The 15,524-nt window shown below is 52.4% G+C and overlaps 1 protein-coding gene across 1 annotated transcript in view; it reads right to left on the bottom strand.

Moving 5' to 3' along the window:
- Positions 1-15,524, bottom strand: part of SHANK2 (SH3 and multiple ankyrin repeat domains 2) — a 462,517-nt gene that overhangs the window by 378,358 nt on the left and 68,635 nt on the right. Inside the window, exon 8 of the mRNA XM_060104098.1 lies at positions 11,684-11,761. Coding sequence (XP_059960081.1) covers positions 11,684-11,761 — 78 coding nt within the window. The remainder of the gene's footprint in view (positions 1-11,683; positions 11,762-15,524) is intronic.

Here is a 15,524-nt window from a genome sequence, read left to right as displayed (position 1 = left end):
ATATATATTTTTAAAAAACATTTTATTTATTTATTTATTTATTTATTTATTTATTTATTTATTTAGGCTGTGCCGGGTCTTCATTGTGGCATGTGGGCTCTTAGTTGTGGCATGCAGACTTCTTACTTGCAGCATGCATGTGGGATCTAGTTCCCCGACCAGGGATTGAACCTGGGCCCGCTGCATTGGGAACGTAGAGTCCTACCCACTAGACCACCAGGAAAGTCCCTGGGTGTACATATACATACATATATATATATATATATATATATATATATATATATAGTAGTTGTTGTTGTTTGTTTTTTGTGGTACGCGGGCCTCTCACTGCTGTGGCCCCTCCCGTTGCAGAGCACAGGCTACGGACGCGCAGGCTCAGCGGCCATGGCTCACGGGCCCAGCCGCTCCGCGGCATGTGGGATCCTCCCGGACCTGGGCACGAACCCGTGTCCCCCTGCATCGGCAGGTGGACTCTCAACCACTGCGCCACCAGGGAAGCCCCCCGGGGTATATATTTTTGAAGTCCCTTTCCATTCTCTAAATTTCTCAGTTTCTATCCATCATCTTTATTTCTGCTTGTTTGGTGTCTGCCTTTCATGTTGGCAGTTTTCCCTTAATGACTGGTGATTCTCAGCTGTCTGTCCCTATTTTCGATTTGAAGCGTTTGCATGCAGAATGGAAACTCTGGATGTGGTAGGCTGCTCTTGCCAGTGGGAGGACGCCTCCCGGGGGCTTTCATGGGGGGGGGAATGAAGCACAGGATACTTGGGGGAGGGGTTCTACTCACAGAGGTGACAGCAGGTGCAAAGGCCCTGGGGCAAGCGTGTGTCTGGCGTGCTTGAGGAACAGCAGGGGCCAGGATGTCTGGGGCAGAGGGAGTGAGTTGGAAGCTGTGAGGTCAGCGAGGTCCCCATGAGCCTGGTCATACGGGCCTAGTAGGTTCAACCAACACACCCGTTTCCAGCCTTACCTGCAATCCCCAACACAGAAGAGCCTTGCTTCCAACACCCAGAGTCTCCGGGGTCCTGACCCGAGGTTGGGCCGGCTCCTAGCTCTGTGCACTGATGGCAGGCGGGGCGGATTCCCTAATGCTCTTCGCCTCTTTTTTCTCCCCATCCTGGTGCTGTGGACCGGTGACCATCTCTCCTTCATTTTTACATAATAGGGTCAGGTGCCCACATGCTTCCTGAACTTCACACGTTACCTGGGGACTGGGTGTGCTTTTCTCAGCTCGTGGACAGCAGCACCTGCCAGCTGACCTCCCTGGGCCCCGGCCCAGCCCTGCCCACATGCCCGGGGACGGGAGGGTGGGTGGGTGGGTCTCAAGGCTGGCCGCACAGTGCTTTAGGGGGACAGACTGCATAACTTTAAACTTGTGAAACCTGGGTTTCCCACCTCAGCTGTGGTGCAGGGGTTCCGGGGAAGAGCTCTGATGACTCACCCCCTGCCCCTGACCAGGCGCCTACCCAGGGTCCCCCGGGGCCCTCATGATTCTGACCTCGAGACACATCTGTCACAGTCTTGTTCTCCACCTTGCCACCCCTCCCCCAATGTTGCACAATCAATCAACCAACCAATTAATTAGGAAAATCTCCCTGTCCTGACCCCAGGCTGGTTCAGTTCATGGGGCACCCCTCACTCATGTCACTCAAAGGGTAAAAATCAGCCCTGCTTTTCATATGGGACCACGGCGGGCTGTCGGGTGGGATGGGTTAATTCCCATTTTAGAGTTTTCTTCTGCCTTGTGGATGCTGCACGTCTTGCTCAGAGTAAAGCCCAAAGTCCTTCAGGGTCACGGGGGCCTCTTTGGCCTCCACTTGCCCGCTCCCCCACTGGCTGGCCTCCTTGCTGCTCCTCAAACAGGCCAGGCATGCTCTGACCCCAGGGCCTTTGCACGTGCCAGTTCCCGTCCCCCAGGTATCTACATGGCCCACTCCCTCCCTCGTTCCTGGCGTCTGCTCAAACATCAGAGGTCGTGCAAGGCTCCCATCATGATACAGCCTGGTAGAGAGACACCCCTGTGTCTCTACCCGCTCACTCTGTTTCTCTTCAAGTAAGTTAGCAACCCTGACGCATTCCCTGTATATCTGTTTAACTGTTCACCGTAAGTCTGACTAATGCGCGCTCCATGAGAGCAGGGGCGTCGCTGTTCATTGATGCATTTCCCAGCATCTAGAAGGGAGCACGGCTCTAACCAGGAACTCTGTGCGTACTGGCTGGAATAATGAACTTGAAACCCGATTCTTCTTCATCATAGATCAGCACAGTAGATCAGCCAAAACACGGGTTTCCCAGGTTCCTATGCCTGAATCTAGAAACATGACTTCCTCTTCCCTGTTTCTATGGGAACACAGAGTCTGAATCCCAAATAAGAAGAACTTTTTAAAGAAGCTACTTAAAAATGAATGGCTTCCCCGACCACATGCCCTAAGCAGGGATCACGGGCAGAAGTGCTTAGAGGGACCAGCCAGGCCACAAAGCGGAAAAGGCAGGCGGGGGCAGGCAGTAAGGAGCGGTAGGGACTGCAGCAGGCTGGCAAGTGGCGACCTTCCCGAAAGGGTAGTGCTCCCCAAACCTGGCCAAATGCCAACACACACAAAGGCTGCCTGTGTGTGCCCACTCTTCCTAACTATTCGAGGGGAGCTGGGAATCGGAGTGTTTATATGAAATTTCTGGATATTTAAATGTTGGCAAAGAATTTGGTTTTTAAAAAACTCTGGGCAGGCCACAAAGTCTCTGGGTTGAGATCCACCATCTGGATGGCAGGTGGCAAACTGCAGACTGTGGCTTATTCCGCCAGCAAACGTGGGAGAGCGGGGTGCCCCGGCCCGTGGCATGTGGTCTGCCCCGTGGAAGGTCAGCAGATCACAAGACATGAGGCAGGTACCAGCGGTGCCCTGCTCCTGCTCCCCCACCCGAGCTGCTTCTAAACACACCAGAGAAACACACCCAAAGAAGCAAAAAGAATCGGGCTGGACAGAAAAAAAAAAGTTTTTCACTGTCACTCATGGAAAGGGCTCAGATGAAACCTGGTATTTCCTAACCCACCCTGTGAGGGTTTAAATGCTGCTTCTCACAGAGCACACATGAATGGGGCTTGAAAGTGGAGAGGCCATGTAAGGACACAGAGAGAAGGCGGCTATCTGCAAGCCAGGAAGAGAGCCCTCGCCAGGAACCAGAGGGCTGGCACCTTGACCTTGGCCTCCCCAGCCTCTAGGACCATAAGTAATAAACGCCTGCTGTCTGAGCCACCCCGCCTGTGGGACTTGTCACAGAGGCCAATGTGGGACTTGACACACCACGGGCAATGCAGCTGTCACCTCTGGGTGGCTGTATGGCCCAGCTCCCACACCGTGGCTTTCCTAGTAGCTTTCATTGTTGGCAAAGAGCAGAGATGCACCCAAGCTGGTGACAATTTTCACAGAGGGAAGAAGGGAGACCAAGGAGTGAGCCTGGCGCAGGGTCGGGCAGGAGGGCCCCCGGGGACTTGAGCAGTGGGAACTTGTGAGCTCGCAACTTGACAACCACCCGTGGGCTCTTGTGTCAGCGTCCTGGGGCCACTGGAACAAATGAACACAAACAACTGGCTTCAGGCAGCAGAACCTCAACCAGTTCTGGAGACCACAGTCCAAAATCAGTATCACTGGGCCAAAACCAAGGTGTGGGAAGGGCTGTGCTCCCTCCAGAGGCTCCAGGGGAGGGTCTTTCCTGCCTCTTCCAGCTTCTGGGGGCTGCAGGTGCTCCTCGGCTTGTGGCCGTGTCCCTCCAGCCTCTGCCTCCACCTTCACGTGGCCTCTTCTGTTCATACCCCGTTAGAAGGACCCTTGTGATGACACCAAGTCCTCCCGGATAATCCAGGGTAACCCCCCATCTCACGATGCTTAACCCCTTCTGTAAAGTCCTTGCCGTACAAGGTCACATTTGCAGGTTCCGGGCATTAGGACCTAAATCTTCTGGGGCCGTTATTCAGCCCAGACACTGCCCTTCCATGTGGGGGCCCTGCAGCCCTCGCCCCGTGCCTGCCGCAGGGGTCGCCTCCTTCCCAAACACGCCACGTTCTCCCCAGACCCCTGGCCTTTGCTCACGCCCCAGCCCCCGGGAATGCTGTGCCCACTCCCCACACAGCGGCCCCCGCCTCCGCTCCACGGATGTGTCACCGCCTCACACCTGTGTCCTCGGGCCTCTCACTCAGCCCTGCTTTCTCTCTTGTCACCTGCCACGATGTGCCCGTCTCACTTGGTGGCGGCTGTGCCCGTGTGGGTCTGGTCCTCCCCTCACCACAGTCCCCGCTCCTCCCCCAGCTGGTCCACCCACCCAGACACAGAACATCCACATGGCCCAGGTGTGAGGTCAGGTGCACGGGTCCAGGTGAGCTGAAGGTCAAGCTGGGATCTGTCTTTGGGTCCATCGTGGATGGCGTGCAGGGGTCACGTGGGTGCTGGTCTCCCTGAGCAGGAGCGGGGAGAAGGAGGTCCTGTGACCGCCTCAGAGGACGAGGGGAGGAACCACGGTGTGCCTGGCGGGGATGAAGTTACAGGCATGGTCACGGCCTCCGAACCCGGAGCTAGACGCGCTCCTCCAGAGGGCCTGCATGTGTGCACGTGTGCATGTCCGTGTGCGCACGCGTGCACATGTGCATATGTGTTGGTGCACATGAATGTGTCTCTGTGTGCACGTGTCTGTGTCTATGTGTGTGCATGTCCATGTGTCTGTGTGTGCGTGTATCTGTGTGTGTGTCTATGTGTCTGTGTGTGTGCACTTGTGTGCCTGTGCCTTTAATGCAGTTTTGTGTTAACTCTGCAATTTCGCAATGTCACCTCGCGCCATTTGTGGCGCAGAAGGCAGCACAGCAGGAGAGGGCCTGGGACCCTGCCCATGACATGCAACGGGGAAGCATAAGGTCACAGGAGAGAACAACATTGCCTTGACCTTGCTCTACAATCTGTGTGGATTTCGACAAAATGCTGCTGAAGTCTTACTGTTGAATCGCTAACGAAGAAAGTTTAGAAAGACAACTGGAGGAAACAGGGCATCGAAGTGCCTGCTGAGCGGATTTCACTGATTTCCCAGAAAAAGTACAACATCCGGACCCGAACACCCGCCAAAGTGTCAGGCTGCCTTTGTCTCTGGGCCGTCTTCCAACCCAGCAGCAGCGGCTTGGAGCACACGGAGAAGGACGGGGAGACCTGGTCACTCGCAAGGCACCACTGCATTGCACGGCGTCAGGTGTGACCCGAGAGAATCTCCATCCCTCCCCAGCTGTGCCCTGGATGAGCGAGCGCCATCAGAGCTCCGGGAGATGCTCACAGACCTGAAGGACAGGAGACGGGATCTGACACTTCAGGAGAGACCCAAGGTCATTCCTGTGAGTGGAGTGACCCCCAGAGAACATGCGACGGCACGGCCAGTTCCTGGGCATCAGAGTGTCAGTCACAGAGGGAGGGGCTCCAGGAAATGGATTTATGGGCATCTGCCAATGCCCGGCTCGGCCCTGTGATTTACTGCCTAAGACCCGAGGAATTGAAAACCCCTCCTTCCTGGCTCTGGCCTTTCTCTTCCTGTTACATCCAGAGTGACGGTGGAGGAAGGACTCAGGGCCCCGGGCTGTGGGCAACCCTCCCCGTCCCCTTTGAGCTGCGGACCCCAGCGTCCACCCACCTCTCCATCCAGTGGGGACGATGGGAACCTGCATCAGGAATGATGCGTGTTAAAGACTGAGTGCCCGGCGGGGCAAAGAGCCCCTGCTCCCTGGGCGGCAGCCTGCATACCCGGGCACGATGTTCACCAAAAAGACCCCACGGCCAGGACTTCTCTGTCTCCCCCCATCTTGTCCTCACAGGCCCCTCCCTGTATGACTGGACATTAGCCCTTCCAGAATGTCTCCCATTGCCTTTCCCTCTCCTCCTCATCCTCTCCTCCCTCTCTGCCCCTGGACACCAGATGAGCAGCTGCAGAGGACACAACGGTGACACGTGTCGGGGGAGAGCTGCTCCTCCAAACACACAGGGGCTGGAATCCTTACCTCCAAGACCACGAAGGCTGCTGGGGGCAAGAAGGATATTAGCCAGAGCTCTCCAGGGAGACAGACCCATCGGATGTGTACACACACACACACACGCACTCACACACACACGCATGCACAGACTTATTTTAAGGAATTGGCCCATGTGATAGTGGGGCAGGCCGGCGGCGGGGACCCTAGCTGGGGTCTCCGTGTTACAGTGTGGAGGCAGAATTCCTTCTTCTCGGGAACCCCAGTTTTGGCTCCCAAGGCCTCCGACGGATAGGATGAGGCCCTCCACATCATGGAAGGTTCATCTCCTCGACTGAGTCAACCGCAGACATGGACCACACCTACATGGCACCTTCACGCATGGGTGCCTAACCCAGCGGACACCATAGCTGACCCACAGACGGCCGTTCCTCCGTCCCCCACCCCAGCTGTACTCCCCCTTCACTTAGATCTTCCACCTCTGTGGAATTCTTTCCTTCCCATTTCTCTTTATCTTCAGGACCAGGACACGTTTGCTCCCTTGGACTGAGTGATCCAAACAGCAAGGAATCCGTGGTGCTGTGCACTCCATCTCAGGATGCAAGATGAATCACAGGCCAGAGGATGTGCCTGCCTCACCCCAGACCACAGAGCCCTGGACTGGTGGTCAGAAGGCCTGGGGGTCACAGACTCGGCCACTAACTGATTCAGGACTCCTAGGCTTAACATCTCTAGTTCCATGTGTCCTATAAATTGGGCAAAAAAAATATCTACTTTGTTGGGTTGTTGAACATTAAACGAGAACATACAGAAGAGCATTTGTGAGCTTTAAGATTCTGTGCAACTGGGGACTTCCCAGGTGGGCCAGGGGCTGAGACTCCACGATCCCAATGCAGGAGGCCTGGGTTCAACCCCTGGTCAGGGAACTAGATCTCACATGCATGCCACAGCTAAAAGGTCCCACATGCCGCAACTAAGACCCAGTGCAGCCAAATAAACAAACAAACAAATACATATTTTTTAGAAAAAGATTCTGTGCAACTGGGAAGATTCATCATCATCACTATGACCGTCAATACCCTAATCACCATCAACACCACCACCATCATCATCAATGTTATGGACTGAACTGTCTCCCCCAGAATTCATACGTTGAAGCTCTAACCCCCATTGTGATGATATTTGTAGATAGGGCCTTTAGAAACGTAATTAAGTTTAAATGAAGTCATAAGGGTGGGGCCCTAATCAGATGAGACTGTTGTTCCTACAAGCAGAGGAAGAAACACCAGAAAGCTCTCTCTCTTTCTCTCTCTCTCACTCTTTCTACATGTTGCACAGAAGAAATACCAATGAGTAGGTGCAGGAGGAGAGCCCTCACCAGAAACCAGATCTGCCAGCACGTTGACCTTGGACCTGCAGCCTCCAGACTGTGAGGAATAAATGTCTGTTGTTTAAGCCCCTGAGCCTGTGGTACTTTGTTATGGCGGCCCGGGCTGACTCAGTCACCACCGCCACCACCGCCACCACCGTCACAATCATCACCACCATCACCACTGTCACCACCATCACAATCATCAGCACCATCACCACCATCACAATCATCAGCACCGTCACCACCATCACCACCGTCACCACCATCACCACCATCACAATCATCAGCACCGTCACCACCGTCACCACCATCACCACCATCACCACCATCACAATCATCACCACCATCACCACCATCACCACCGTCACCACCGTCACAATCATCAGCACCGTCACCACCGTCACCACCATCACCACCATCACCACCGTCACCACCGTCACCACCATCACAATCATCACCACCATCACCACCATCACCACCATCACAATCATCAGCACCGTCACCACCATCACCACCATCACCACCATCACCACCATCACCACCATCACAATCATCAGCACCATCACCACCGTCACCACCGTCACCACCATCACCACCGTCACCACCATCACAATCATCAGCACCGTCACCACCGTCACCACCATCACAATCATCACCACCGTCACCACCATCACCACTGTCACCACCATCACAATCATCACAATCATCAGCACCGTCACCACCGTCACCACCATCACAATCATCAGCACCGTCACCACCGTCACCACCATCACAATCATCACAATCATCACCACCGTCACCACCATCACCACCATCACAATCATCACCACCGTCACCACCATCACAATCATCACCACCATCACCACCGTCACCACCATCACAATCATCACAATCATCAGCACCGTCACCACCGTCACCACCATCACAATCATCAGCACCGTCACCACCGTCACCACCATCACAATCATCAGCACCGTCACCACTGTCACCACCATCACAATCATCACAATCATCACCACCGTCACCACCATCACCACCATCACAATCATCACCACCGTCACCACCATCACAATCATCACCACCGTCACCACCATCACAATCATCAGCACCGTCACCACTGTCACCACCATCACAATCATCACAATCATCACCACCGTCACCACCATCACCACCATCACAATCATCACCACCGTCACCACCATCACAATCATCACCACCATCACCACCGTCACCACCATCACAATCATTCAGCACCGTCACCACCGTCACCACCATCACAATCATCACCACCATCACCACCGTCACCACCATCACAATCATTCAGCACCGTCACCACCGTCACCACCATCACAATCATCACCACCATCACCACCATCACAATCATCACCACCATCACCACTGTCACTACCACCACAACCATCACAATCATCAGCACCGTCACCACCATCACCACCATCACAATCATCACCATCGTCACCACCATCACAATCATCAGCACCGTCACCACCATCACCACCATCACAATCATCACCACCATCACCACTGTCACCACCATCACAATCATCACAATCATCACCACCGTCACCACCATCACCACCGTCACCACCATCACAATCATCAGCACCGTCACCACTGTCACCACCATCACAATCATCAGCACCATCACCACCATCACCACCGTCACCACCGTCACCACCATCACCACCATCACAATCATCAGCACCGTCACCACCGTCACCACCATCACAATCATCAGCACCGTCACCACCGTCACCACCGTCACTGTCACCATCATCAAAAGTAATATGAGTACTCCTCCTCCTCTTCCTTCAGAAATTCACCTCTGTCTCTCTTGATTCTCAAACCTGAGTGGATGTCAGGGTCTCCAGGGGGCTTGTGAGAACACAGGACCTGAAGCCCTGCCCCCAAGCTTCAGATTCCGGGTGCCTGAGGGGATGCCTGAGAATCTGCATTTCTCTCAAGTCCCTGAGTCCTGCTGCTGCTGCTCCAGCCTTTGGATTAAATCATTAAGCAAAGCTTGGCCAGATGAAGTCTGTCAAATATTCCAAGGTTTCTTAGAAAAGCCCACGCCCACAACAGCAGCTGAATATCATCAAAGCTTCCCAGGTGGACATACTCGATCCCTGTTAAATGGTGGGGCAGGCCATCATTCCCCCCGAAATCAATGGTGTTGATTCATCACTGGGAGGGAAGGACCGTGAATGCTGGGGACATTTTACAGGCAAGGCTCCAACGACTGAATTAAGTCTCTTTGTGCCATGAAAACACGAGAAGGTGGGGAGAGACATGAGGGGGAGAGCAGCTCCCGGCACACGCAGTCGGAGCCCGTGCTGGGCGTGCAGAGCAAGCATCCCAGGCTTTGGTTCTGCCCGTTACATGAACAGTGTCTGCAGGGCACAAAGTCCTATTATTCAAGCGTGTTTGCATAATTGTCTTCCTGAATCATTTGGGGCACTTGATTGATTATCGTTAGCAAAATAGAGACAGATGGCCTTGGGTCTGAGCTGGTGCGAATTTGCTGCCAGGAGGGTGCACGACGCTTCCTGCCAGGCCTCCTGGAAGGGGTGTCCCTGCCCTAGGTAGTCGCTGCCCATGGTGACAGGACAGGAGTGGGGACTCACAGGGAGGTCACTGACAGTGACATTCTGTCCTGGACGCCATGCACAACTCACTTCCCTGGAGTGCCAGGTGGCGGTTACAAACCTCTGCCCAGAAGGGGAGAAATGGCTCTGTTCTATCATCTATGCGTTTACCATGAATCAAAGGGCATTAGCTGCTCTTTTCTAAGCAATTTAAGCACTGTTCTGACTTAAAAAAAAAAAAAAAAAAGGACCAAAGAAAGATATTATTTAATGGCAACAAAATATTTAAACCAAGGCCACCAACCCACTGCTGAGCCCAAAAGGGCAGATGTGTCCCAGCGCGAAGTGGGAAGAGCCCACGGCTCCCTCATCATCACCACTGGAAAGAGGACATGCTTTTGGGGCGAAACCGTAGTCTTTATAGACCCATTAACACAGCAGGAACTCACTTCCATGACCCATTTCCCATTACATATCTTCAAGCCACAGATTCACAGTAAAATCCAGGCCCGTCAGTTCTCATGAACTGAGCAAAGTGGTTTTAATGATGATTGTTAGACATCCAGCCCAGTCTGGGGATTGAACTGGTTCCTTTTCCAGGCATCAAGCCCGTCTGTATTAGTAATATCTAAGGAGAGGATTAGTCAAGTCGCCCGTGGAAGCCAGGTCTAAATGAAAGACCTCTCTCAGCTCAATAAGATGTAAAAATTATTTCCAAATCAAAAGAATCGCAGTCACCTCAATGTTCAGTTCGAGTGGAGAGGGCTGTGTTTAGGATGAGAAAGCATTTCTATAACTTTGAAAAAGTTATAGCCAGAAAAACAAGTTTTTCCACCCTAAACCATCTGGCCAGCTGCCTCGAAGTTCCATGAGCCCCATGTTTATAAAATGGGATATTAGCCCCAAAAAGGGATGAAGCAGCAATACACACTACAACACAGATGGACCTTGAAAACACAATGCTGAGTGAAAGAAGCCAGACACAAAAGACCACCTATTGTACGATTCCATCACCATGAAATGTCCAGAAGAGGCCCGTCCACAGGGAAGAGAGCGGATGAGTGGCTGCCTAGGGGCCACGGGAGGGAGGAACAGGGAGGAACTCTCGGTGGGTACAGCTTTCCTTGGGGTGATGAGAAAGTTCTTAACTACACAGAAGTGATGCCACCACATCGTGCATGTGCTGAAGGTCACTGAATTGTACACACTGATATGACTACGACGGTACATTTTGTGTAATATGTATTTTACCACAATTTAAAAACTCAGGACCCTGGCTTTTCCCTCCACCATGTAATCCCCACGGCCACTCTGGACCGGGTCATTCACCCTTCACCGAGGATAGCAGGCCGGGTAAGGGCACCGGATGATGGCAAGCCAGCTCCCTCCCGGTAGATTCTTACCAAGATCTCCCCATTCCCAAGATCAGCACGAAGGCAGGACTGCCCCACAGCTGCTGCAATGCACGGCATCCACGTCTCTGGGGCCTTTCCCAAGCTGCCTTCGTGAATCGCCCACCTGGAGGCACCGCTGCATTAGCGATGCTGTTTGGTCTAACTGGAAGGAAGCCAGTGTGGACTGGCAAACTGAAATAGGGCCGCAGCTCCACACACAGACCCCGTCCCCGACGAAAGGGCTGAGCTCGTGTCAACACACACAGAGGGTGTGTGGGAAGGCGACGACACGGCGTCTCAGGGGCTGGATAAGTCCGCTTACCTGGAATGGGGTCTGGCTGTTGTAGTTCTTCAATTCCTTATTTCCACCCCGAAACAGCAGCACGCGTGCACAGCTGTCCTGCACAGAAGGAAGAAGAAATCTGTTTGTAAAGCGGTGGCACAGGCATCCTCTAAAGAAGCCTGTTCACAGGGCGATCTCACAAGAATTCAGAGAAATGAAAACGCAAAGTCAACAGGAGGGCATTTTTGTTCATCGGAGGGGCCAGGAGGAGGGTGGACAGGCCCTGGCTGCTGTCAGCTGAAGCTTAACTGCTGCAAAGACTTTGACAGCAGCTCAGCAGAATCTACAAAAATTTAAAATACATACATCCCACAGCCAGGGACTCCATTTTTTTAAGACCATCTACAGAGAGCTTTGCACGTGCATATAAAATACATAATAATAGAAAGGCTGCAAGTAAAATACAAAAGGAAAAAAAGGAAGAGAAAACCTGGAGATGGCAAAAACGTTCTAAAATAAAGGAAAGTGGGAATCATTTTGGAACATTCTTTTCTTTTTTTTTTCCCAAACAACTTTTTATTGAAGTATAGTTGATTTACAATGTTTCAGAGAAGTACAGCAGAGTGATTCAGTTATACATATATATGTCTATTCTTTTTCAGATGCTTTTCCATTATAAGTTATTACGAGATATTGATATAGTTCCCTGTGCTATACAGTAGGTCCTTGCTATCTATATTTTACATATAGTCGTCTATATATGTTAATCCCAAACTCCTCATTTGTCCTTCCTCGGACCCTCCTCCTCTTTCCACTTTGGTAACCATAAGTTTGTTTTCTATGTCTGTGAGTCTCTTCCTGTTTTGTAAATAAGTTCACTTGTGTCATATTTTAGATTCCACATATAAGCGATATATTTGCCTTTCTCTGTCTGACTTACTTCACTCAGTATGACAATCTCTAGGTCCATCCGTGTTGCTGCAAATGGCATTATTTCATTCTTTTATGGCTGGGTAAGAGTCCACTGTCTACAGGTACCACATCTTCTTTATCCGTTCCTCTGTCAGTGGACACTTAGGTTGCTTCCATGTCTTGGCTATGGTCAATAGTGCTGCTATAAACATTGGGGTGCATGTATCTTTCTGAATAAAATGCAGTTTTGTCTGGATATATGCCCAGGAGTGGGATTGCTGGATCATATGGTAGTTCTATTTTTAGATTTTTAAGGAACCTCCGTGCTGTTCTCCATAGAACATTCTTTGCCGAGGTAGTGATAGCAAAAACAAGAAGGCAGCCCGATATAAACTGACAAGAAAAATAGCCAAGAACTTCTAAGTAGGAAACGTGAGTCTTAGGACAATGATATAGCCTAATTTCACTTACGTTTTAAAGCCAGTATTATAGAAAGCAAAGAATATGTCTGGAAAGATGTCACCAGTTAAGGGGTTTTACTTTCTCAGGAAGGAGAAGGGATGACGGAGTAAATCTTTTGTTATTATTATTTTCTGTACTTACATTTTCTAACGTTTTTAAAAGGCAGCCAATAGTCATTTCTTGTGGATTTGTACAATGAAAATCAATCTATTCCTGTCCACTTATTGAGCATCTACTATTCGCCTGGAGAGGCCAACCCTTTTGAAACTCCTGATGGGGAGGGTGGGGACAAATACCCACAGATAAAAAGACACGTGGAAGGGAGTTCCCTGGTGGCCTAATGGTTAGGATTCCGGGCTTTCACTGCCGTGGCCTGGGTTCAATCCCTGGTTGGGGAACTGAGATCCCGTAAGCTTCATGGTGCAGCCAAAAAACAAGGACAAGCGGAAGCACGTGGCTATAGAAGCAGTGACGATATGAACACCTTGCCTAACAGAGGCAGCTGGGCTGTTATGATGGGCAAATTACATTTTGGGAAGAGCATCTGGATGATCAAGTGCCTGTAGGTGCCAGTGCCCCACGCGGCTGGGCCGCTCCGACTTCTACAGGCCTCTGCACAGGGGCTCCAGTGCAAGTCGTGGTCAAACCCCAGCCCTGGGCCCATCTGCCTGGTCCACCTCCACCTACAGAGTCCAGAGCAGAAGCAACGGGTGTGGTCACCTAGGGCGGCTGCGTGGTGAGTAAATGAAGCCACTGACCAGGGTCCCCCCAGGGGCCTGCTTACAGGGCCAGGCCAACAGCCCCACCCCAGCCCAAAGGGACCTGCTGTCCTGGGAAGAGTAGGGCCGAGGCCAGGGCACACGGCACGTGCCGGAGAACCTGGAGAAAGAGCAGGCCTGAGACGAAAGCTGAAAATCCAGAGACAGAAGGCGAGTGAGCGGGGCCCAGGGAGGGCGGGAGCTGGGGAGTGGTCTGCGGTGATGAAAATGTTCTATGACTGACGGTGGGGAATGGTTACCCAACCGTGTACACAGACTGAAAAACACTGAACGGTATATTTTAGATGGGCAAACTGTATGGTGTGTGAGTTATATCTCAATAAAGGTGTCATGTATTAGAAAAGTAAGAAAGATAGACAGAGTCAGAGACCAAGAGACCACAGAGACTGAGGGAGACACAGAGATAGACAGAGAGAGACCAAGAGAGACACAGAGACCAAGGGAGACACAGAGATAGAGAGACAGAGAGACCAAGAGAGACACAGAGAGAGAGACCAAGGGAGACACAGAGATAGACAGAGACAGGGGAGCACGCCTGCTGAGAATGCTGGCAGGAAGATCACTCTCTGACCGCAAGGTCTGGCCAAGAGCACATCTGGGTCAGGCAAAGCACAGCTGGGGCGGCCCTGGTCCCTGTGACCTGGGCGAGGGCCCCCCTGGGGCCTCCACTGCACCATGATGACTTTGATGAGGAAACCACTTATGCACGGAGCAGACAGGAGCCGAGGCAGAGGGACTCTTGTTCTCTGAGCCGCGACCAGGGAGGCCTCGGACAGGGTGGGAGGTGCTCGCACACCCCGCGGGCAGGGGTGGGGCGGATCTGAGCTCTGCAGGGAAAGATTGTCGTCGGGCTGCGGGGGTCCTGGGGCCTCAGCTGTACCCTTGGGTGGCCGTGAGGGTCACCGCAGACTTAGGGGCGCTTGCTGCATGGGCCTGGAGGAGGCTGCCTTCGTGGACCGCTGTGGGCAAAGAGAGGGCCCGGGGACCACGTCGGGGTGGGTCCCCAAGGAGGGGCAGAGAGACATGGGGCTGTCAGGAGTGAGGACAGCCCCCGAGGGGTGGCGTGAAGAACACCTGAAGATAGAGGTTAGGAGAGAAAAGGACAGTGGAAGGAAACACTCGCCAGGAGCCCCACCGTGTCCTGAAACAGCCGTGAGTGTGTGAGTTCGTGGCCAGGTTCAGATGGTGGGCAGGACCCGCACCACAATATAGGGGTGGAAATGGCAGGGAAACCCGAGACTCTGTCTACACTGTTTGCACCTTTTCCATGAGCGTGCATTCGTGCAGTGCTTTGAGTAACTAAAAGCATTTAAGAAAATTTAAAAAGATGTACTATGCTTGGCAAACACACCTTTTGTATCTGGGGTACAGTGAAACCCAGGGTTTAAAAGAAGAGTCCCAGGCGTTACTTCAAGTGGACTGAAGGCCGGTGAAGACGGCGCCCGGGTCTTGTTATTTTATTCCAGTCTCAACTCCCGCACGGCTGGTTCCGTAAATCAAGTTCCATTCAAACACAGACCCCTGAGCTCTCCAGTCCTGCCCCAGCCTCCCTACCCCTGGCTGGGTTTCCAGAACCCGCTCCAGCATCCCTTTCTCCCCTTGAATTACACCTAGCTGGGTCTTATTAATTACAACCCAAAGTAAATTAATCGAATTAATTAAAATGACCGTGCTATCATGCCTCAGCAAGCAATGTTTGCAATGAGAGAAAAAAAGCTGAGGATGTC

This window comes from Mesoplodon densirostris, chromosome 7 (genome assembly GCF_025265405.1).
Source record: "Mesoplodon densirostris isolate mMesDen1 chromosome 7, mMesDen1 primary haplotype, whole genome shotgun sequence".
Classification (NCBI taxonomy): domain Eukaryota; kingdom Metazoa; phylum Chordata; class Mammalia; order Artiodactyla; family Ziphiidae; genus Mesoplodon; species Mesoplodon densirostris.
This window is presented reverse-complemented; position numbering and strand designations above follow the sequence as displayed.